This window comes from Taudactylus pleione, unplaced genomic scaffold (assembly GCF_031769625.1).
Source record: "Taudactylus pleione unplaced genomic scaffold, aTauple2 ptg000041l, whole genome shotgun sequence".
In the NCBI taxonomy this organism is placed as follows: domain Eukaryota; kingdom Metazoa; phylum Chordata; class Amphibia; order Anura; family Myobatrachidae; genus Taudactylus; species Taudactylus pleione.
This window is the reverse complement of record NW_028284443.1, coordinates 36,382,693-36,408,103: the sequence shown is the minus strand read 5'-3', so window position 1 is coordinate 36,408,103 and position 25,411 is coordinate 36,382,693. Positions and strand designations below refer to the sequence as shown.

The window sequence follows — 25,411 nt, the reverse complement described above, 5'->3', positions numbered from 1 at the left end:
ATTAAATATATCTAAATCCGATGCCCTCCTAATCAATATATCCTCGTCTGTATTATCCCTTCTCAAAGTTTCCTTATAATTGGAAGACTGTCTCTCTCACTTACCTTCCAACCTTCCAGATTCCAACCCATGTCAAAGATGTCTTTGAAGTTAATTTACCGCCACTGTTTACACATATGTCTGCGCTAGCTCGCACCTGGGGCTTCTATGAGATATCATTGTTGGGTAGCATCGCTGCCTTTAAAATGACATTACTTCCCAAATTAATGTATCTATTTCAAATTATTCCTTATATTTTTCCTTTCTGTTATTTAACGATGTTTAAAAAATTAATGGTATCATATGTTTGGAAAAACAAGCCCCCATGGTTAGCGGCCCATAAGATGGCTCTTCCAAAAAGATATGGTGGGTTGAAGTTTCCCGACCTTTCCTTGTATCAATCAGCCTGTATACTGGCATATCTCCATAACTGGTTCCTGCCCCCTGGGCTCAAACCCTGGGTCGACCTAGAACGTACTACAGTGGCGGGATTCCCTCTAACAGATCTGCTTTGGCTTCAAAAACAGGTCAGCCCCCTTCCTAAGTTTTGCCCACTAGCTATTGTGGATGCTCTAATGGTATGGGATACTACTGTTATATGTAATGCGGAATGGGGTCTACCTTCTAGAAATGTATCTATTAAAGCGTTGAGTTTTTTAATTCCCCATCTCTCCCTTACCTTATGGATCTCCCATGGGGTATCTACTCTAAATTATTATTCTCTACTGTCTTTTTCCCAACTCCAAACAACATTTAGAGTTCCCACTACAGCCCATTATTCCTACCTCCAAATAATCCATTGGATTCGCGACATGCATAAATTACCCAAAGCATTGTCCCTACCTCCATTGATCTTGAGTAAACTATCTTCACAAAACTCTAGGGAGGATTTTTCTTGTTGGTATGTGGTTATACAGTCTACACCTATCAACAAGTCTACAACGCAACTCCAATGGGAATTTGATTTGCAGCATACTTTTACCCCACTACAATGGGAAAGTATCTATACTAATTCGTTTCACATGTCTAGGTGTACCAATCATATAGAGATGCATTTTAAACTACTCCATAGACTCTCACCCCAATTAAATTGCACAAAATTTGGTCTTCCTGCTCACAATTTTGTTGGAGACAATGTTCTCAGGAGGGTACAATTTTTCATGTTTTCTGGGATTGCCCAACCCTTCGAGGTTTTGGATTGAGGTATTTGACTTGTTGTCTAAAGTTCTTGGTATGATTGTTAATCCGGATCCGGTTCTAGCATTGCTTAATTGGTGTCCTTGTTCTATTCCTAAAAGTGAACGTTATCTGACAGGTCAAATTTAGCTGGCGGCTAGAGCTTCACTGGCCCAATTGTGGAAATCTCTGAATCCCCCCATTATATATCGAGTATTTTCAAAAATTCAGTATCATTTTGAAATGGAGACTTATGATGTTCCCTACTCTACTTCACCTAATTCTCCATTGGTGAAATGGATGTCTTGGCATCTTTACGTCACTGAGGGAGCTGGTGCCCTTCAACAGATCCATATACCTAGTTCCCCTATTCCGGATTCCCAAGGTTTGCCTGATTCGGATTTTAGTTTGTTCTATTTGTTGGTAACATATTACCCACATGCTGTATACGGGTTTCACTGTGTCTCCAGATGTTTCTATTTGACAATGTTCATTGGTTTTCTGTTTTATTTATTTCTTTCCCTCCCCAACTCTCTCCCCTTTTTTTTAATTTTAAATCTATTTTATTGTTATATTTTATTCTACTTTATTTTGTGTTTTTTGTTTTTGTTTTCTGTTTTTCTTTTTTTTTCCTTTTCTAAATATACAAAAAGTTCTATTTGAATATTTTGGATTTCTGTATTTGAAAAATGTTCTTAATAAATACTATTGATGTTAAAAAAAGAAATTCCAAAGTCAGCTGACTAGACACAGGAGCATGACAGTCCTCCGCAGCGGAAATATGATTCTCATTCTCGGCAATGGTCACCCACATCTTTTGCAGATCTTGACATATAAGTGACAATTCATAATGTATAGCCACTATCTGATCTGTAACTTCCGGCTCCGAGAAAGTAATGGCTTCAAGGAGTAGTTTTATAGTAAGTGCCATGGATGCAGCCACAGTAGGAGAGAACTGTACAGTGCCTAAAATTCCCGGAGGTCACCATCACAGCAGGAACAGAATAACAAACGATCCGACTAATCAGAGATCAAGGTGAGCAGGTAATAGTGAGCTGTGATTTACAAATGATCAGGGGGTACAGGATCCGAGCAGCAACATCTTCAGCAGGGAGATCAGGTCCTCAATGTGAATGGCAACAACAGACAGCACCATGAGCCCACTGCTGCAGATGCATTGTGGAGCAGCAGCTGCAGCAATAAAGAGCAGCCGGAGTCAGGATAGGGTGTGGACCAGTCTTCCAGGGGCCCACAGCAGGCAGAGAGGTCAGGCTGGATGGAAGAAGCTAGGAGATCATTCAATCTGGCAGGAAGCAGCTCCAGATTTCAAGGTCCTGGGGAGACACAACCTAACCTTCGTCGGAACCCCACAGGACAGAAGCCAGGGAGGATCAGCGATGGAGTACAGGTCTACTGCAACTGGGTGAGCCCGAGGAGAGCAGAATGGGAGGATCTCTGCAGATGCAGTCTGAACAGGAGAACTATAGATCCAAGATGGCCGCGACTTACAGGAGGTCAGTGCAGCAGTATGGCACCCTAGGAGGCTGGGAGCAACACAGGCATGGACAGCAGCAAATCCCAGGAGATTGCCCACTGTCGGAGGAGGCCGAACGCCGAGTGAGACCCCACAAACTACAAGGGAGCCAGCAGGAGATAGCAGCAACAGTGACCCGGCGTCCGGAGCAGGAGATGGCTATAAGTCAGCACTGAACAGCAGGAAGATGCACACACCAACTGGCGTCTGGCAAAATCACCCCCAGGGCATCAGTGAAAGAGCCAGCACCATAACAAGGTAAAAGGAGTCATCTGGAGGCCACAGGATATTTCAGCTGTAGATGGTATTTAGCAATCAACTGGGATCATGAGGTATGATGATCCTGTTGTTCAGTTTATATCAGTAAATTTATGACTGAGAACATATGACTATAAGACATATATACATGAATATAGGACACATATACCACTATAGGACAGTACACACATGACTATAGAAATATATTAACATGACTATAGGGACAGCACAGACGAGAATACATACATGACTATAGGATACTACATACATGACTCGGGACATGACTATTGCACAGCAGATACATGACTATAGGACAGTACATATTTCTTTTCTCTCTGGGTTGGAAAACACTGCACATTGAGTGACAGCCAAGGCAGCCAATGAGAACAGGGCCAGCTGTCAGCAAGCATTATTATGTATTATATATGATACATATATAGAGTGTTGCCTATTTAACTTCACAAAGGGGTCTATTGATTGTCACTTCATTTCTACAAAAGCAGGTGAAAATTAATATTTTCACCTACCTTTGGAGAAATTTAAGTATTGGGACTATTCGTCATAAAGGTAACACAGGAGATATCATTGATCTCTCCTGCTTATCTTTCTCTCCTGATGTGGCTCGCTGTCCCTATACACACCTAAATTCATCAAGCCCGCTGTCCCCATACACTGTACACGCCTAAGTTCATCAAGCTCTGAAAATACAATTTTTTAGAGCTTGATTGCGGGAGCATTCGCCATCTTCAGATGGCGTTTGCTTCTGCACACCCGCTCCTTCCCTATGGTAAGTAGTCCCGGGTGGAGAAGAGGGACCCTTTCGCATCCCTCTGCCCCTGTTCAGCTCCTGCCACCGGCATGGTACCAAAGTGACATTGTACACTCTGAGTGTCCCCCCGTCTTCTTTATTTTCAGTTAGGGACAGTGTGGATGGATAAAAATAGGATGGAGATATATACTGTATATTAAATTATATATAATTCATTTGCTGACACACCAGGCTTTTCCCCTAACATCTGGTTAACTGTTATTTATGAGCATACATTTCCTAAATATTGTACTTTGTTCTTATACAGTTATATGCCCAGGAAAGATTATACATATTTAGCTTAACATGTTGATCCCCTGTTGTTATACTATATGACTGCACACAGATGAAGCACAGGTTTTTCACAAGAAGGGGGTCCATCTGTTTCTTTTACAAACACTTCCAATCTTTTTTCCTTTTATATGCACATTACATAAGGAATTTATAAATTTGATATACATGTTTAGTAAACACATATTATTCATGTCCTGCCCTGGACATCTTTATTCCTTTGCCTTGCTCTGCAGAGGGGAGGGGTGCTTCTGCAGTGCTTGAATTGTGTGTTTTCTCTTCATTATTTCTAGGGGCGTGGGAAATCAGATTAGAAAAGGTAGATAGAAATTAATAAATTTGATCTGTGAGATTTTTTTGAGAGTTTTGTGCCACTTTAATTTTGTATGACAGTCATGCCCTAATAGTTTTGTAACTCACACAAAAAGTGGCTTTGGGTATAGTATGGATCAAGGGCCGTGCTAATAGGACAGTGGATACAATATTAAACAAAGATCCCTAGTGCATAACTGGACTATAGTATAAAATATATAAACAGAAATCCATTTCTCTCCGCATCAGTATAGAAGGGGGATTTATTGATAATTCATATTATATTTCAAACGAGGGTACAAGTCCTAAAATACAATAAAAAATGGGAATAAAACGTCCTAATACCATTAGACATACAAACTGACTTTGCAAGACGAGACCAACATCAGGGATAGAGAGGACAAAAAATAGTATTCTATGTAGAAAGTCCAGGACAGTGTAGTTTAGACGGATGTTCCAAGGTAGTAGGTAAGGTTAGAGATTAATTGTGTCCAGGGTAAAAAAAAAAAATATATATATAATTTTCTGGGCTCACAGTAAATGAGTAGTGAGCCGTCCCTTCTGGATTTGTAGTGCAAATTGCAGGACCTGTGTTGAATAGGACAGTACCACGAATAGATATAATAGCTAAGGCGCCAGTGTTGGTGCACTGTGTACTATGGGCCTGATTCAGAGCGCTCGCTCTGAATCAGGGCCCTCCTACATGAAAATGGAGTGGCCTTATGGACGCTCGGAGAGCTGTGGGTTACCACCCACAGCTTATGCGAGCATCCATGATGATGGTCACAATGGTCAAGACCATCGCGACCATCGGGCTTGCGACGGAGACCCTGCGGTAGGGTCTCGCTGCCGCAAGCCCTGGAGTGATTTTGGCTCTATCAGAGCCAAAATCACTCCCACTGACATCACTGCAGTGAACTTGAATTATAAGAGGATCGTGAGTACTGTTGAGCCTTCATACACACTGTTTCTCCAGTACCGCTTGACTACCAGCGCTTCCTCTATTTGGAGTTTAGCTCACATGTACTGTGGTTTACGCAAGTGTTGCCATTACCATCAGCTTGTGGTTTGTTTGCAACACAGTGTTACATTATTGGGAATATTATTTATACCATTGCAAAGAGAGTAACTATTGTGTATAGCCCTTTACCATTGGTTTTGGAAAGGGGCTTTGACACCCTGCAATACAGGGGATTGGAGATCACTTCCCACCGGTTGTTTTATTTATATGTAGTATTGTCATTTTTGTATAATATATGTCTTTTAGGATTATACCTTTTTAGGAATCCCATTTAGGGATAATCTATCTATTATATATGTGCATATAAATATTTAACATTAAACTTTTAAATCAAAGACATTTTTTCATTTTCTATCTGCTGTGAGACATTAGCGCCGTCTATCAACTGTTTGTGTATTGAATAGGACGGTAACCGGTGTTTGGAAAATTTCAATTATACCGCTCACCTTATTTCATGGAGGTGCTGCTTCACCACTGTCTTTCCTTGGCAGGCTATTCTCCACTTCACTGTAGAATAGGTAAGTGATATGTATTTGCTCTATCTACTGGTCTAGGTGTAGAATGGTGTGTTTTTCCGACAAAACTAGTATTGTGCTAGTATTGTACTTGAGCTGGTTCTACCTCAATTCTTCCTTTTCAAATGTTTCACCTATCATGTAGGCTTCTTCATGGATAGTAGGAAATGGGATTCCCTCTGGTCTGCACCTTTATAAATACCCAGCAGTAAGTGCTACACTTAAGCTGCATACACACTGTACGATCTGCACAACCAACTATGTCGCTGAATGAATGAACTTTCTGTAGTGCAGGACAAACAATACTGGGTGTACACACTGAAAGATATCTATGATAAATATCTTTCAGTAAAGTCATCCTGCCACATCTCTGAACCTGCAAATCGTGATGGAATTGTCCAAGTTGGCCTGCATGTACGGACGACCATAGATATCGCTATCGTCCATGCGGGAACGCACATCATTGGTCATTCACTGCATAAAAATGAACGATGTGAACGATTTATAGTTGAACATTATCGTTCATAGCTATCGTACCGTGTGTACACACCTTTACTGGACAAAGCATCAGTTTTATGCCACTTCTGCCTTACTCTCAGAGGGTTCTCCATTGACTCCCGCCCACAGGGCCTGATTCAGAGCCGGACGCTCTGACCAGAGCGCTCGCTCTGAATCAGGGCCCTCATCCATGAAAATGGAGCGGCCTCCTGGCCGCTCGCATAGCTGTGGGTGACCACCCACAGCATATGCGAGCGGCCAAAAAGATGGTCGCGATGGTCTTGACCATCGGACTTGCGATGGAGACCCTGCGGTAGGGTCTCCCTGCCACAAGCCCTAGAGTGTCAGTGGGGCCGGCTTCAGACGGTAGGCGTTCCCATGGGAACGCCTCCGTCTGGCCGCCACGCCCCCGGCACGCCCACCAAAGGGGGCATGCTGTCAATGAACATCGACAGCACGCCCCCTTTGGTGTGAGACCCGGAGGGATGGAAAGCCCGTCGCTTCCCGGGTCTCGCGCATGCGCACGACGGAGCTCCCTCCGTCGTGCGCATGCGCAGTGGGGAACATCGACCCACTTGCGAGCGTACTGCCGCTCGCGAGTGGGTCTGAATGACCCCCCAGTGTGTGGTCTCTACAGGAAACAGTGGCAGTGTTTGCTGCCGTAACACTTCCGCCCTTCTTCTAAAGGGTTCTTCATTAATTCTGCCCACAGTTCGAGGGGAAAGGAAGGGAAAGAGAAAAAATATATACCTTTTACTCATATGTTATTAGTAAGGTTTGTGTACAGTATATATACAATTTTAATAACACAAAAAGAAACACATTGGTATAAAACTTAATGCATGATAACTCTGTGTAGATAACTTTCTATACTGCAACATTTTTATTGGATCTAAATTGAAGTAGCCTGACCTATCAGATGTCTATATTTTAGCCTGACAAGGATTGCAGAGGGATATATCCTTGGCATAGGTTGGTGGTTCTTGCACCAATGAAAAATTGCTGGCCATACACTAGCACGATTTCGGGCCGATTGGCCGAATTTTAGATACGTCGTACAATGAATTGTGTTGAAATCATGTAGTATTTGGGTAGGATACGATCTGATGCGCGCTCCCGCCGCTCTTAAAACGTATCGTATGATCAGATGTGCATTTCATATTATCTATCGTAATCGTATGCAGATTGTGACGTGTATTTGTGCATGCGATGCATCATGCGTCCGACCGGCGTCATTTGAGTTACATTTTCAAGAAGTGTGTGTTCTTTCAATGACCTTCCCTCCTAAACTGCAGATTGATCGTATCGTGCGATCGTATGTACATCATGTGTCAATCGTGCGGCCGGGACTGCCAGGGAGCTGCCGGGGAGTTCAAGGGAAATCGTAAGATGAATCTCATCTTATGCTGGTCGTACTATTGTATGGCCAGAATATGATTCAAAATGGCGGATGAGACCATGTTTTAGCTTATAGGAAATGGTTTAATTCAAAGTCAATGTCCAGGTCTTTTGGAGTGAGGGTGTCAAGTTCAAAGATCATTCTTGATTCTTCTATGGTTTAATGTTTTCTTGAAGTCCCCTCCTCTCCTTTTGGAAAAAAACTTTTTTGAGTCCTATGAACTTTTGGCATGTTGGATCACTTGCATGTAGCTATTTGAAATTAACTGGTATGCTCTGGTTATCTTTCCCATTTTTTTCCAAACTGTTTTTATTGAGATCACAATAAACATTTTACACTAGACATAATGGGCCAAATGTAATAGGGTGAGAGTTTAGAAAATGTGAGTTTACTCACACTTTTTAAACTCTGCCAATGTAATAGAGTAAAAGAACAAAGCAACAGAGCAAATTTGCATGTTTTTCAGCTCAAAAAAACTCTTACAATTTAAACTCTCATCCAGATATTTTCCCATTTTGAAGATGAAACTCGACCAAATTACTGCTAAACTCTCACATTTTCTAAACTCTCACCCTATTACATTTGGCCCCAAATATGCATTACATATTTTTGTAAATGCACCTGAAATATGGTATAAAATAAGCAATCAATTACAGAGGTACAAAATTACATTGTTACATATAGAAAGAGTGAGAAATAATTGTGCCACATTGTTCTATTTAAACATATAAAGACCTGAATATGACATCTAAGCTATTAAATAACTTGAATAACAAACCTATATGAGAATACAAAAAGAAATGTATGCATATTAATCTTTTTGTTTGTATTTTTCAATACAAACGGTTATAATATTGAACTTAGGTAGCAATTTAAATTTTAGAGAACATGGGAAATAAAATACATTTTTAAAAAATTTTGAAGCGGAAAGAAATGGAGTAGGAAAGGGGTGGAGAACAAAGAAGGGAGAAAATTTAAGGAGAGATGAAGAGTGAGCTGTGTACGCCTAGATCAAGCTCCATCAAGATTCATCAAGTGAAGACAATTGGGGGATATTGGAGTATTTTTTCCATTTTTAATATTGCACAGGTGCTTGTTGATTCTCACATTTAGTTTCCTTTTTGTTCTCCCAACATACTGAAGCCTGTGTGAGCATTGTAATAAGTAGATTACTCCTTTTGTATAGCTCTTGATTTTTATCATTCATTGTGTATTCATAATTATTGGATTGTGATGTGATGTTCTTCGTGGTTTTGATTTTTTTTATGCCTGTCTTTATGCAGCATGTTCCACAGTTATAGAAGCCAGATATATTTGAATTGAGCCGTGTATTCATATTGCTTCTCTTCTTCTTTTTTTTTTTAAATGGATTTTTACTAAAGCTGACCTCACAGTTAGTGCCTGTCTGAAGACTAATTTTGGATTGTTCGGCAGAATCGCTTTTAGTTCTTAAGTATGTGCCATTGTTTATTTAGGCTTTTTTGCTAATATCCCTTTGTCCTGAAAAATGTGTAATAAAGGTTGTTCTTGTTCCTTTAAATCCTTCTTCTTATATCTAAGGAAATCTTCTCTGTTTTGTTTTTCTGGTTTCTGATGATTTTTCTCCAATTCTTCCATATTTTGTTGTTTCTCTTGGAATTGTTTTAAAGTCGCTATTTCTTGAGCGGTTAATTTTGATGCGTCTAAGTTGGCTCCCAGGGATATTTTTTATCCATTTTTATGATTGCTTGAAGCGTGTAGAAAACTATTGCAATCCACTCATTTTCGTGGTTGTTCTCTACAAAATTGTGTGGTCAAGGAAATTGATGCTGGTTTTACTGATCTAACTTGTAAACTCATGGTTTATTGTTTTGCCGTTTATTTTCTGTATGAAGGTGACAAGTTCTTGTTCGGTCCCATCCCATACTATTATCGCATCGTCAATATAGTGTGCTCAGGACTTATTTTTGTGGCCCTGTGAGTATGTGTTTACTAAGATTGACTAGTTTTGCTGGCAAAACACCCTGTTCTACACCCAGACCAATGTATAGTGCAGATACGTATAACTTACCTATCCTACACTGCAGTGGAGAATAGCCTGCCAAGGAAAGACAGTGGTGAAGCAGTACCTCTATGAAATAAGGTGAGCAGTATAATTGAAATTCTACAAACACCGATTACTGTCTTGTTCAACACAGGTTCTGCATTTTGCACTACAAATCCACAAGGAACGGTTCATTACTCAATTACTGTGAGCCCAGATAAATATATACATCTAACTTTCATCTTGGACATTACCTCTAACCTTACCTATTATCTAGGAACATCCATCTAAACAGCATTGTCCTGGACTTTCTACAATTTTTTAAAGTTTTATTTATTGTTTTTAAAGTTTTTTTTTCTCTTCTTTTTTCCTCTCTTTCCCTAATGCAAATTGAGTGGCATGATTTGAGGAAAATGGGTACCACTTATTTATATTGTTTGAGGAGCACATACAGTAATTTATATTGAATGCAGTGTTTTTTTCTGATCCGGTGACCAGAAACTAAATGGATCCGTTCCTGGCAAATTGCGTGATGGTAAGAGGCAGTGTACTTTTACTGCAGTGCAGCAGATTGAATGATACTTGCCAGGGTGTGACTCTATAGCTGGTTACAGAGGACACCAAAACACATTTTACTACCTCACATGGATTAATGATGTTCAACATTTATTTTAATGATAACATTTGGTGTAAATAAAATCCTTAAATCACGACCTGCAAAACAGTTGTATCTATCTTATGTAGAGAATTCAATATTTTCCAATGTGTATCTATTTTAAATGTATTCATGTTTTAAGAAACCAGTGCAAATGATAAAAGTATGCACTTTAATTTTAGATTGTAATTATTCCAATTAGCCTTAACACTTGATCACATATATTCCATAAGTACATTTAAGACCTGTAGCTCTTTAATGAGCCACCAGACTGAGGGGTCTATTTACTAAGCAGTGTTAGGAGACAGAGTGAAAAGTGATAAGAAACTGATAAGGTGCCAGCCAATCAGCTCCCAACTGTAATTTTTCAAACACAGCCTGTGAGATGACAGTAGGGAGCTGATTGGCTGGCACCTTATCACTTTCTTATCACTTTTCACTCTGTCTGCTTAGTAAATAGACCCCTGCTTAATAAATAGACCCCTGAGACTCTATAGCTCTGATTTTAGTTGTAGTTGACTTGTGTCACAAGTCTTCTGCTTTTAACATTTTGGTAAACATATAATTTTTATTTTTTTGCCAGCACATTTCTTGATCCACAGACCCGCAGAGCAATGGGTGAACAGGCTGTAGCGCTTGCCAAAGCTGTGAAGTATTCCTCTGCAGGAACAGTAGAGTTCCTCGTCGATTCCAGGAAACATTTCTACTTTTTGGAAATGAATACAAGACTACAGGTAAACATGTGTTTTTATTTATTTTATTAATGTCCCGCTGTTGTATAGTTTATTATTATTTTCATTGCAAATGCTGCTACTGGTCTATAAAGCAACCTTCATAATTACTTTATAATAACTAGTAATTATTGTCCTCCCATTCAGTTCCTGCTGCTGATGTTGCCGCAACAGAATGTATTTTGGCACTTACTCGCTGGCTTTGCATGAAACGCCAGTGACTCTACTGGCCATGGAACTGGCAGCATAGAAAACAACGTGCTGCGACACTTGTTACCACAATTTCTATGTCCTATTCAAATACCTGTTTGCAAAACAATTTCTATTAAAAGCATGTGTTTTGCAAGATTTTTATAGAAAGTCAAAATCTTCTGTAATAAGTCAGCTCAGGGAGTTGTATTGGTCATGCACAAGCACAGGCGAGATGTAGTTAATATCCTGCCGATCGGGATGCCGGCTGCCAAAATCCCAGCGCTGGAATCCCGACATGACTGGGGATGCGAACGTCGAAATCCCAGCAGCCGGCATCCAGATCGTAAGAAGACTGGGGCGAGGTAAGTATCAGCCGCGGGAGGAGAGGGTTAGGTTTAGGCACCCCTGGGGGACTTAGGGTTAGGCTGCGGGAGGGGCGAGGATAGGGTTAGGCACCCCAGGGGGACTTAGGGTTAGGCTGCAGGAGGGGAGAGGTTAGGGTTAGGAGAGGTCTTGGCAGAAGAATAGAGATCTCAGTTCATACCCGGTGCTCCTTAAATCACAGATTGATTGGTATAAAATGGTGTCATTGAAGATGTAGAGTTGTAAATTGTGATAATCAATTCAAACCAACAATACATTTCTTATACTACCAACAGCGCTGCATACCTAAGTGTCAGTTGCTAATCTGACACAAACAGCAAACAACTACAGAAAGGAAAATAGGTAGCGCTGCTGCTGCTAGATAAAATGCTTAATTGATCCACATAAACTTTTCTGAATCACAAAACATTTATTACACCTATAGTAAAATTTACATAGTAATAGATATAATATCTCTAGAGAATAAAATTCAACCAAATTGTTGCAATTATTGTGACAGCTTGGTATAACTGGAATGTATGTACAGTATCTATAAATAGATACAATTGAATTCAATTGCTCACCGCTCAGTAGGACAACTGTGTTTAGCATCCACGGTGCCGGTCAAGTATGTACCCTGTCCACAGCTGCCACTCTGGCTTGTCACCCAGAGGTGACTGCTGTCAAACCAGTTGTTATCGTGTGGACACTATCCCAGTGACTTCGTCCAACACGCCGAGTGTCACATATCTACTCACAGAAACATCACTGGCGCACTACAGATCTCAGCCAGATAAAGACACATGTGCTTAGCTGGATTCCCTACTGAAGGGGAATTGGCATTTGATATTTCACTGTGGGAAGAGTCACCTCGGTGGATATAAGGAGACACACTTTTACATTTCTTACTCCAACATAAGGAGTTTTGGTGTATTGAAAACATCAGCATATATGCTGATTTCTAGATGAACTGATTGGATACTAAACACAGTTGTCCTACTGAGCGGTGAGCAATTGAATTCAATTGTATCTATTTATAGATACATACATTCCAGTTATACCAAGCTGTCACAATAATTGCAACAATTTGGTTGAATTTTATTCTCTAGAGATATTATATCTATTACTATGTCAATTTTACTATATGTGTAATAAATGTTTTGTGATTCAGAGAAGTTTGTTATGTGGATCAGTGAAGCATTTTATCTAGCAGCAGCGCTACCTAGTTTCCGTTCTAGAGAGGATAGGGTTAGGCTCCAAACAGGGGGGTTAGGTTCCAGGCACCACCGGGGGAGGTTAGGTTCAGGCACCACCAGGGGGAGGTTAGGGTTAGGCACTAAGTGGGGAGGGTTAGGTTTAGGCACTTACCGGGATGGTTAGGGTGCAGGGTAGGGACGTTTAGTATGAGGGTACAAAAAGGAGGGTTAGGGGGTAGATAGGACAGGGGAACATTACTTACAGTTCCCCTGTCGGGATTCGAACCATCGGAATGTCGCTGTCAGTGTATTGATAGCCGGCATATCCTCAGTCTGAGCGGAATCGGTATGAAATACAATGTATAACATGATTGTAGTGAATCACATCACTTTAAAATAGTTAACTGTAGACTATATACTGTAAGAAAATGTCATATAAGGGATGTAGTTATCACAGCTGCCGGTCTCAATCCCGACACTGGAATCCCAACAAGGGACTTGAGATAGGTGTCGAAATACCGATGCCTATCTTAATCCCGACGCCGGAATCCAGGAGGGCGCGTGCCTGAACGAAAGTAAGTTGGGGCGCCACGGGTCTTGACCGTGGGGATGGAGGGTATTTAAGTTAGCGGGGTTAGCGTTAGGTTTTGGAAGGGGGAGGTTAGGGTTAGGCACTCCTGGGGGGAGGATTAGGGTCAGGCACCACTGGGGAGGAGGGGGGGGGGTTAGGGTTAGGCACGAGGGGGGGGGAAGCTTAGGTTTAGGCACTAACGGGGAGTGTTAGGGTGCATGTGGCAAGTCTCGGAGTCAGGTTATTTACATATAGCTAGCGCTGATATATTTCCGCTGTGCCAAGCAAAGGGGGCATTGGTGGACTGCATTGTTTCCACATCATCAGTTTTTGTAAAAAGTACATTTACACAAAAGTACCATTGTTCTCAAAGTCCTTTATTTGCAAGATTGTGCTTTATATGAGGATGGTCTTATTAATTTTCATGAGGTTGCTTTTGTCTGTCTAATGGTGACATTTGCTGTTCTTTACAAGAGGTAATATTAATAGTAACCAACACAAAACAACAAATGAAACAGTGGAAGCAATGAACACATCCTTCAAAAATGTACAATGATAAATGCAGAATGTTTTTTTAAATCGTAATATTTTACATGATCATAAGTCATAAGCCCACAGATTTCTTGTAACCATTTAAGCTAAAATAATTACCAATGTCTTAGTAGAGTCCTAAAGCTGAAAACTGTTAGATTGACAAAAGTGGCATTGGCGTCTTATCCATGAGATATATATATATATAGATATATATAAAGTCATGAGGGAGCGGCGGCACTGAGTGCCGCCGCTCCCTCATGACTTTATTTTGATACCATTGCGGAGGGCACCTACTTTGTATTTGGAATTTGAGTGCCGGGCCTGTGCTACTATATATATATATATATATATATATATATATATATGGATTTGTATAGAAAGACAGAAGGACAAATTTTTGCGTTGATATAGTAGAGAAGATAGAAAAGAAAAAACAGTAGATAAGCTAAATCCTTTTGTAATTCAGTCCCTGACCTGTAGAGGGTGAATGCTATTCAAAAATTGTGTTTTTTTCATTAATTAAAACTTAACAGTAATTAATATCGATTTAAATTTTTTTTTAGTTGCCTCCGCCGTGCTTTGATATGCTCGTATGTAAAATTTCATGATCGTGGCTTGTAAACTGAATTTGTATAGAGAGACAGAAGGACAAATTTTCACTTTTATATAGTAGATAATACAAAACACAATAAAATATAGTAATTATCCAGGGAGACACTAGTTAATAAATAATAAAATTACCTGTCTGCACACAGACACACAGACAAATAAATTTAAACTGGTTATTGTATCAAATAATTGATGGTGCATATATAAGAAAAGATTAGTAAGACAGCTAATGCATGAAATAGAAGCAGCTACAAGCCACAAGCAACTACTGACATTACCAGTGGCATGAATAGCAGATAGAGATGCAGTCACAAAATTAGTGGACACAGTATAGCTTTAACTGTATGGGCTGGTGTGCCCTCTCACTGCACAGAGTGACTCTGGAGATGCCTTGTCTATATAGGGTTAGATGTAACTGGACCAGAGGGGAGCTGAAACTTGATTTACAACTTCACTGCTCCAAGTGGATTCTTAGTTCCAATGTAGATTCTCCAAACACAATGGGCAGGCAGTTATAGTATATTGTTTGCCCATTTCAGGGGTGGGTCACTAATGCTGATTGATGTTCCAGGCAACGGAGGAACAGGCATCTGTCTTACCCACGTCCCTATGCCGCTATAGGAAAGGGATGCACATTTGCAAAACGTGCTTCCGGCAGAACTGTCACCTCACACATTTCATGACCAATAGGAACAGTTCTTTCATCAGAGTTATGGGTAGTGTTGCCAGTATAAATGCTGCACCATTAATTAGTATTGGACCACTGAATACTACAATAGTATTTAGGCAGTACGCTGTTTAGCATTGCCGTATCACAGCTCAGGGATTATGGGCTTGATTCAGCGATATGTGTTGAGATTGTATTTTCTACCTGTGTTCGTGTGAGTTTTCTCCAGGTGCTCTAGTCTCCCACACACCAAATGTGTACTGGTTAACTGGCTTCTTATAAAATTCACCCATATGTGTGTACATGTTGTAAGGAATATATATTGTAAGTTCCCCTGGGGCTGGAACTGATGTCAGTGATGACTTATCCCCTGCCGGGTTCGGTACGGGATCCTGGCAGTCGAGATGCCAGTGGTCAGAATACCGACCGCGGCATCCCGACAGTCAGAATGCTGACGTCCAAACTAGGGGTGAGCGGGTTCGGATTTCTGAAATCCGAACCCCCCCGAGCCCCCCCGATCCGAGTCCGATCCGAGTCAGGCTCGACTTTTCCCGCCTGACTCGGATCTGAAATCGAGGCAAAACGTCATCATCCCGCCTTCCGAGTCTCGCGGGTTTTGGATCCTATATAAGGTACCCGCGTCGGCGCCATTTTCTCACTCGGCTGTGGACAGTGAAGAGGGAGGGTGGGAGTTAGGGCTGTGTAGTGTAGTGTAGTGTAGTGTAGTGTAGTGCTGCTGTTGTCCACTACTTCAAAGTCCATAGGGGCTGGCTGTGTTGTGCTGTGCTGCTGTTGTTAATAGGGGCTGTGTCCACTACTTCAAAGTCCATAGGGGCTGGCTGGACTGTGTTGTGCAGTCAGTTCTCCATAGGGGCTGTGTCCACTCCAAAGTCCTGTGCAGTGTCCCAGTCCTAAAGGAGTGCTGTAGTGTTGTCCAGGGGGTGCTCTGTCCATCAGGGGTGCTCCCCCCAAGTGCTAAAAAAATAATATATTTTCTGTGTTTGTGAATTGTGTGCGCAGTAGCCGCACGTGCATCAACAAAGTAGTGCCAAGCGTGCGCCTGTGTCATAAGTAAAGGGCCGGCTGGCTTGACCGTTAAGGGTGCTGTAACCCCCGAAAGTACACTCCAGTCCTAACCAAAAAAAAAATTATTTTCTGTGTTTGTGAATTGTGTGCGCAGTAGCCGCACGTGCATCAACAAAGTAGTGCCAAGCGTGCGCCTGTGTCATAAGTAAAGGGCCGGCTGGCTTGACCGTTAAGGGTGCTGTAACCCCCGAAAGTACACTCCAGTCCAAACCAAAAAAAAAATTATTTTCTGTGTTTGTGAATTGTGTGCGCAGTAGCCGCACGTGCATCAACAAAGTAGTGCCAAGCGTGCGCCTGTGTCATAAGTAAAGGGCCGGCTGGCTTGACCGTTAAGGGTGCTGTAACCCCCGAAAGTACACTCCAGTCCAAACCAAAAAAAAAATTATTTTCTGTGTTTGTGAATTGTGTGCGCAGTAGCCGCACGTGCATCAACAAAGTAGTGCCAAGCGTGCGCCTGTGTCATAAGTAAAGGGCCGGCTGGCTTGACCATTAAAGGGTGCTGTAACCCCCAAAGTACACTCCAGTCCAAACCAAAAAAAAAATTATTTTCTGTGTTTGTGAATTGTGTGCGCAGTAGCCGCACGTGCATCAACAAAGTAGTGCCAAGCGTGCGCCTGTGTCATAAGTAAAAGGCCGGCTGGCTTGACCGTTAAAGGGTGCTGTAACCCCCGAAAGTACACTCCAGTCCAAACCAAAAAAAAATTATTTTCTGTGTTTGTGAATTGTGTGCGCAGTAGCCGCACGTGCATCAACAAAGTAGTGCCAAGCGTGCACCTGTGTCATAAGTAAAGGGCCGGCTGGCTTGACCGTTAAGGGTGCTGTAACCCCCGAAAGTACACTCCAGTCCAAACCAAAAAAAAAATTATTTTCTGTGTTTGTGAATTGTGTGCGCAGTAGCCGCACGTGCATCAACAAAGTAGTGCCAAGCGTGCGCCTGTGTCATAAGTAAAGGGCCGGCTGGCTTGACCGTTAAAGGGTGCTGTAACCCCCGAAAGTACACTCCAGTCCAAACCAAAAAAAAAATTATTTTCTGTGTTTGTGAATTGTGTGCGCAGTAGCCGCACGTGCATCAACAAAGTAGTGCCAAGCGTGCGCCTGTGTCATAAGTAAAGGGCCGGCTGGCTTGACCGTTAAAGGGTGCTGTAACCCCCGAAAGTACACTCCAGTCCAAACCAAAAAAAAATTATTTTCTGTGTTTGTGAATTGTGTGCGCAGTAGCCGCACGTGCATCAACAAAGTAGTGCCAAGCGTGCGCCTGTGTCATAAGTAAAGGGCCGGCTGGCTTGACCGTTAAAGGGTGCTGTAACCCACAAAGTACACTCCAGTCCAAACCAAAAAAAAAAATATTTTCTGTGTTTAGCCGCACGTATATATCAAATCGATATAACATAAATGGAGGACCAAACTTTCTCCGATAAAAATAAAATAGAGAAAGATCAAGAACCACTTCCTCCTAGTGCTGAAGCTGCTGCCACTAGTCATGACATAGACGATAACATGCCATCAACGTCGTCTGCCAAGGCCGATGCCCAATGTCATAGTAGAGGGCACATACAATCCCAAATGGCAAAGTTCAGGAAAATGACCTTGAAAAAGACATTTAAATCAGCTGAAGAGAAACGTAAACTTGCCAATATGCCATTTACGACACGGAGTGGCAAGGAACGGCTAAGGTCGATCCCTAGTATGTTCATGACTAGTGGTTCAGCTTCACATGACGATGGAAGCCCTCCTCCCACTAAAAAAATCAAAAGAGTTAAGCTGGCAAAAGCACAGCGAAGAACTGTGCTTTCTAAGAAGATATCACAAATCCCCAAGGAGAGTCCAAGTGTGGTGGTGGTTGCGATGCCTGACCTTCCCAGCACTGGACGGGAAGAGGTGGCTCTTTCCACCATTTGCACGCCCCCTGCAAGTGCTGAAAGGAGCACCCACAGTCCACTTGCTGATATGCAAATTGAAGATGTCACTGTTGAAGTACAACAGGATGAGGATACTGGTGTAGCTGGCGCTGAGGAGGAAGTTGGCGAGGAGGATTCTGATGGTGATGTGGTTTGTTTAAATCAGGCTCCGGGGGAGACAGTTGTTGTCCGTGGGATGAAAAAGCCCATCACGGTCATGCCTGGGCAGAAGACCAAACATTCCACCTCTTTGGTCTGGCAATATTTCTATCCAAATCCGGACAACAACTGTCTTGCCATATGTACCATATGTAAAGGTGAAATAAGTAGGGGTAGGGACGTCAACCACCTAGGAACATCCTCCCTTATACGGCACCTGCAGCGCGTTCATAAAAAGTTACTGTCAAGTTCAGAAACTTTGGCTAAGACCGTAAGCAGTCCAGGGACACCTAAATCCCGTTGTCCTGTTGTATCCAAGCGCCTGCAAACCACACCGTCAACTCCCTCCTCGTCAATTTCCTCCTTAGTCAGGATCGGAAGTAGTCCTGCAGGCCATGTCACTGGCATGACTGACTCTCCTATCCGGGATTCCTCTGGAGGATCCTGCATTGCTACGCCTACTGCTGCCGCTGCTGCTGTTGCTGCTGCTGGGAGTCGTTCATCATCCCAGAGAGGAAGTAGGAACACCACTACTTTTACTAAACAATTGACCCTCCAACAGTCCTTAGCGAGGAGGATGAAGTATGACAGTAGTCATCCTGAAGCAAAACGTATAACTGAGGCCTTGACTGCTATGTTGGTGTTAGACGTGCGTCCGGTATCCGCCATTAGTGCAGTGGGATTTAGACAATTGATGGAGGTAGTGTGTCCCCGGTTCCAAATCCCGTCTAGATTCCACTTCACTAGGCAGGCGATACCGAGACTGTACAGAAACGTCAGAAAAAGTGTCCTCAGTGTCCTGAAAAATGCCGTTGTACACAATGTCCACTTAACCACGGACATGTGGACAAGTGGAACAGGGCAGACTAAGGACTATATGACTGTGACAGCCCACTGGGTAGATGTATCACCTTACGCAGCAACAGCAGCAGCGTCACCAGTAGCAGCATCTCAGAAATGCCAGCTCGTTACAAGGCAGGCTACGCTGTGTATCACCGGTTTCAGTAAGAGGCACACCGCCGACAACCTCTTAGAGAAACTGAGGGAAATCATCGCCCAGTGGCTTACCCCACTTAGACTCTCCTGGGGATTTGTGATATCTGACAACGCCACCAATATTGTGCGGGCATTACATCTGGGCAAATTCCAGCACGTCCCATGTTTTGCTCACACAATAAACTTGGTGGTGCAGAATTTTCTGAAAAGCGACAGGGGCGTGCAGGAGATGCTTTGGGTGGCCCGAAAAATTTCTGGCCACTTTCGCCATTCAGCGACTGCGTGCCGAAGACTGGAGCGCCAGCAAACACTCTTGAACCTGCCCCGCCATCACCTGAAGCAAGAGGTTGTGACGCGGTGGAACTCAACCCTCTATATGCTTCAGAGGATGGAGGAGCAGCAAAAGGCCATACAAGCCTATACATCCACCTATGACATAGGCAAAGGAGGGGGTATGCACCTGACTCAAGCGCAGTGGAGAATGATTTCCGTGTTGTGCAAGGTTCTCCAGCCCTTCGAACTTGCCACACGTGAAGTCAGTTCAGACACTGCCAGCTTGAGTCAGGTCATTCCCCTCATCAGGCTTTTGCAGAAGCAGCTGGAGAAAGTGAAGGAGGAGCTAAGACGGAGCGATTCCGCTCGGCATGTGGGACTTGTGGATGAAGCCCTTCATTCGCTTTGCCAGGATTCCAGGGTGGTCAATCTGTTGAAATCAGACCACTACGTTTTGGCCACCGTGCTCGATCCTAGGTTTAAAGCCTATGTGGTGTCTCTCTTTCCGGCCGACACAAGCCTGCAGAGGTGCAAAGACCTGCTGGTGAACACACTGTCAGCTGAAGCGGAACGTGACACGTCAACGGCTCCTTCTTCATTTTCTCCTGCAACTGGGGCTGCCAGGAAAAAACTTAGGTATCCTAAGCAACCCGCTGGCGGTGATGCAGGGCAGGCAGGACCAAGTTTGGACATCTGGTCCGGACTGAAGGACCTGGCAACAATTTCTGACATGTCTACTGTCACTGCATATGATACTGTCACCATTGACAGAATGGTGGAGGATTACATCGGTGACAGCATCCAAGTAGGCATGGCAGACAGTCCATACCTGTACTGGCAGGAAAAAGAGGCAATTTGGAGGCCCCTGTACAAACTGGCTCTATTTTACCTGAGTTGCCCCCCCTCCAGTGTGTACTCCGAAAGAGTGTTTAGTGCAGCCGGGAACCTTGTCAGCGAAAGGCGTAGGAGGTTGCTTCCACAGAATGTGGAGAAGATGATGTTCATCAAAATGAATTATCAGCTCTTCCAGGGAGACCAGCCTCCAGAAGGTACAGAGGGACCTGTGGTGGTGGATTCAAGTGGGGACGAGTTAATACTTTGTGAGGATGAGGATGTACACACTGAAGAGGGTGAGGAATCGGTGGATGAGGAGGATGAGGATGACATCTTGCCTCCATAGAGCCAGTTTGTGCAGGGACACATTAATTGCCAGCTTGTTTTGTGGGGGCCCAAACGAACCAATCATTTCAGCCACAGTTGTGTGGCAGACCCTGGCGCTGAAATGATTGGTTTGTTAAAGTGTGCATGTCCTGTTTATACAACATAAGGGTGGGTGGGAGGGCCCAAGGACAATTCCATCTTGCACCTCTTTTTTTTCTTTGCATTATGTACAGTTTGGGGCCTAGTTTTTCAAACTGCCATCCTGTCTGCCACTGCAGTTTCACGCCTAGATGGGTCACGTGTTTGTGCCGCCCACTCGTGTCGCTTAGCATAGTCATCCAGCTACCTCGGTGCAACCTTTTGGACATAAAAACACTATTGTGAGGTGTGAGGTGTTCAGAATAGACTGGAAATGAGTGGAAATTAAGGTTATTGAGGTTAATAATAGCATAGGAGCAGAAAAACCTACAAATTCTGTGATTTTAGCTGTTTTTATGCTTTTTTAAAAAAAAATACAGATCCAAAACACAAAACCCAGAACCCAAAACACGGAAGGGTGGTTTTGGCAAAACCAATCCAGATCCAAAACACGAAGAAAGATCCAGATCCAAAACCAAAACACAAAACACGAAAAGTGGCCGGTGCACACCCCTAGTCCAAACGTAAGGTGCCTAACCCTAACCCACATTTCCCGCAGCGTAACCCTAATTTTCCCCTTGCAGCCTATCCCTCCCCTTAGTCTCTAACCCATAAACCTAACCCTCCCCCTAACCCCAATACTTACCATCGGGATGTCGCCGATTGGGATTCTCTCTGCTGTCGGGATTCCGGTGCTGGTATTCTGAGTGCTGGAATCCCGACCGACGGGGTGTCATCTACATCCCCCTCTGTCAACCAAAATGTAATATGTAGACACTATGTAAATGACTGTTTATTATAGTAGGCCACTTGTTTTTGTTTATGTACTGATTCGTTATTAGATAAATAACTCTGCACTGAATCTGAATCATTGGCATGTATATTTGTGTTCTGAAATGTAATAAAAATGTTTGATTAGGCAACAATCCAACATTCATGGTACATGGCTCTTCTGTCACCTTACCGTTACCAACAGGCAATTAAACAAAAGTACAAGAACACATCCTAGGCATATAAGGCCCCACAGTAGCAAAAAAAATGTCAAAAGAAGCCATTCAGAAGATCATATTTATAAATTATTTGTCTGGGAAATATGTGGCCCTTCCTCTAAATGTTTGTACCAATATTTCCAGTTTCGCCACTTTTATTCCTCTGTTTGTCTCCCACCATAGACCACAATATACTCCTTTTGTCTTCAGTGCATGAATTGTTATGGCCTTATTTAATTTCTCTATCTCCTCTTGATCTCCCATAACCAAACTATCAAGGAGCCCCTCGAACTGGCTTGGGAAGGATAGAGGGATTGTTATAATGCTGGAGGACTATAGGAAGGTATCGGACAAAATGCAGAGTTTCTATATGTGTGAGAATTAAAGAGAACACATACAAACATATGTTCCAGTTGGTACTCCTCTACATGCTGTTTTCCCTCATTTCACTAACCAGAGCTGGAGTGGCTGTGGGGCGAGGGGCACACTTTGTCATTTGGTGGTTCTGTCCAATAATTAAGAGATTTTGGGCAAGAATTGACCATCTAATTACCTTTCTCACTGGTATTGCCAAACCACATCAGTGGCAAACGCAGGATTTCTAGAGGGGGGTTTCCAAATGTCTGATTTTAGAGTGAGTGTGGACAGTCCACGAAGAGGGTAGAATTAGCACTTAACCATCTTTAATATGCGTCATACAAAGTATATTGTGTGTCATAATTCCAACATATACAGGACCAGTGATCACAGTAAGCCATTAAAGGCGGCAGTAGGATCATCCTGTCTGAGCTGAATGGTTTTATTTTAGATGTGGGCACCATTCCAGAGTATTAGAGCAAGTCTGGGAGAGCAGCAGAGGAACCTAGCACTGCCCTGGACATACTGTATATGTACATATTGGGCTCTATAGCAGCACATCTAACAGTGACTGTTTTCCAGATCTCCTAGTTGGTGCACAGGTTATTTATTATTGGCTGATACATGTTAAAAGATCCACAGGTGGTGCTAATTATTTAATTTGTGATACTGAGAAGAACATACAGCACTAGTAAAATTCTATTATATTACTATTTCTATTGTGGTCATGGTGTGGGCTGGGGAGGGGGGTTTCCAGGCAGAATGGAACCCCCCCTGCATTTGCCTGTGCACATTGCCCTTCTTTCTCCATCTTACCCAGGCCCTGACATACACAGGCACACTCAACAGCTGATTACCCTTGTCTTTAATAGTGCTAGATGGAAACCCCTGGACACTCTCTCTCTACTGCGTACCTCCATCTGGAACATCTACCACATGAAAACATATCTAGCATCCTGCAAGAGTGCCCTAACAAATTTACTAATATCTGGACTCCGTGCATTTCTTACAATGAGGCTAGCCCCCCCCCCCACCCCGTCCTCTCATGGCTGATTTCATGGAACGTTGTCGCTCCCCCTGGTTTTTGGGTTACCAGAAATTCTTCCCTTCCTCCTTTTTGCTACGACCCCCCCCCCCCCTTTTTCCCTTACTAACACTCCCCAGATCTTTCCCCCATCTCTTCGCTGCCCCACTCTCCCTCTCCTTTCCTTCTGCCTGTTACTTTTTTCCCCTCTCCTTCGCCCTCTATTTTTTCCTTTGCTCCTTTACAACTCTCTTGTTTTCTCTTTAGATACTCTAAAACTTTTTAATCTGACTTAAGTTACCTCTGTTATCCAATTTCGAGTGAAAACTTGATTTTCTGCCATATGCAACCAGCCTCTTTGTACTTTTTTCTTTGTGCACCATATAATAATGGATGCTGTACCTTTTTTGCTTTGTTAAAAAACAAACCAATCAAAACTTTGTTTTAAAGAACAATAAAATAGCTAGTTAAAATGCACCACACGGTTATTGGCTACTGAAACAAGATCAGACATAAGTAAAACATGAGTTTAATAAGCTAAAAATGTAGTGTACTACTGAATGAGGTCACAGGCAGTTTGCTCTCTTGGGCCCTGTCTAACATATAAATTGTTGGTATAAATAATAAGCCCTTAGTTGTCACTAGTTACAACAGTTACTCTTGGTTTCGAAATCACTAATGTTAATCTAGTTTTAGTATTCCTTGGTATATATGCAGCCAATAGTAAAAAATAAATAAATTTGTTCAAAAAGTTTCTGCTACTCCATTTAGCAAAAGGGGGCAAATCTCTACATGTAGAATGCTGATTAGTGTAAGAGCTGGTTTATGGCTGGAAGGTATTTTGTTGCTTGCAATGAAGACTTTACGGTAGTCCAGATCAGTAAGTTACATTCTTCCCAATATCTTGTGTGTTTAAAGGGGAAACTTAACCCACTTCAGCTCTTATAAATGATTCCCCAGACATCTCTGAAAATGGTTGCCCACTTCAGATTCTTATTGGATACAATGGTGTGATATCACATAAATTAATATTTGCCAGTTAAGTAGCTGCATTTTGAGAACTGCATGTATGCTCCAAGTATCTGCACTTGTTAGGTATCTGCACTTTGAGAACTGCATTCATGCTCTCTGCCATTGTTCAGCTGTTGAAAAAGGTATCCTGTAAAAGGGTGATACATACTGGTGGTCTGAGGCTACTTTTATTTCAAATGTTTTCCTTGATAAAGGCTTAGGGGTATATTTACTTATGTACTGGTTTTTAGAAGTGGAGTTGTTGCCCATAGCAACCAATCAGATTCTAGCTATTCTATCTTCTAGAAGGTGCTAGATAAATGATAAGTAGATTCTGGTTGGTTGCTATAGGCAACCACTCCACTAGTCTATCAAAAACAAGTTCAGTCTTGGGTGGAGTTCCATAAGTTAAACATTATCCAGAATATAACTTACCTTGGCTCCTATATTCTACCCAATTCTGTGGATCCCAAGAGCTCAGGTGGAACATCTGGCCCCACAGTGGCGTCACAAGGGGTTTCCAAATTGGCGACTCCTCCTCAGTGACAGGAGCCAGGTGTTGCACTGTAGCATTACGTGTAGCACTCTGCTCCTGACACAGTGAGGGAGCCGGCACTGCGCACAGAGTGGTCCCCGGGGTTCGGGCCACACCCCCTTTTTGCCAGCGCGCAGTTTTGCCACACGCACTACAGACCTCCCCACACCGGGTGTCATTGCGGGGAGGGACGCCACTGTGGCCACAGGCAGAGGTGTAGCATGGAGCCATGGCTCCCGGAGCATGCCTACACTATGCCACCCCACCACCACCACCACCCCATTCTAAATTTTGCATCATCTGAGGCTACCTTTTGCTGGATAATAAATAGGAAATTTAGTAGGAATACAATTCTATGTGATGTAGCACCACTGCACGCATATCCACCACTT

General features: G+C 42.8%; 1 protein-coding gene across 1 annotated transcript in view; it reads left to right on the top strand.

The window, feature by feature from the left end:
- The window catches only part of PCCA (propionyl-CoA carboxylase subunit alpha), a 578,198-nt gene that overhangs the window by 173,187 nt on the left and 379,600 nt on the right, over window positions 1-25,411 (top strand). The window contains exon 12 of the mRNA XM_088458152.1: window positions 11,113-11,263. Within this exon, the coding sequence (XP_088314278.1) occupies window positions 11,113-11,263 (151 nt within the window). The remainder of the gene's footprint in view (window positions 1-11,112; window positions 11,264-25,411) is intronic.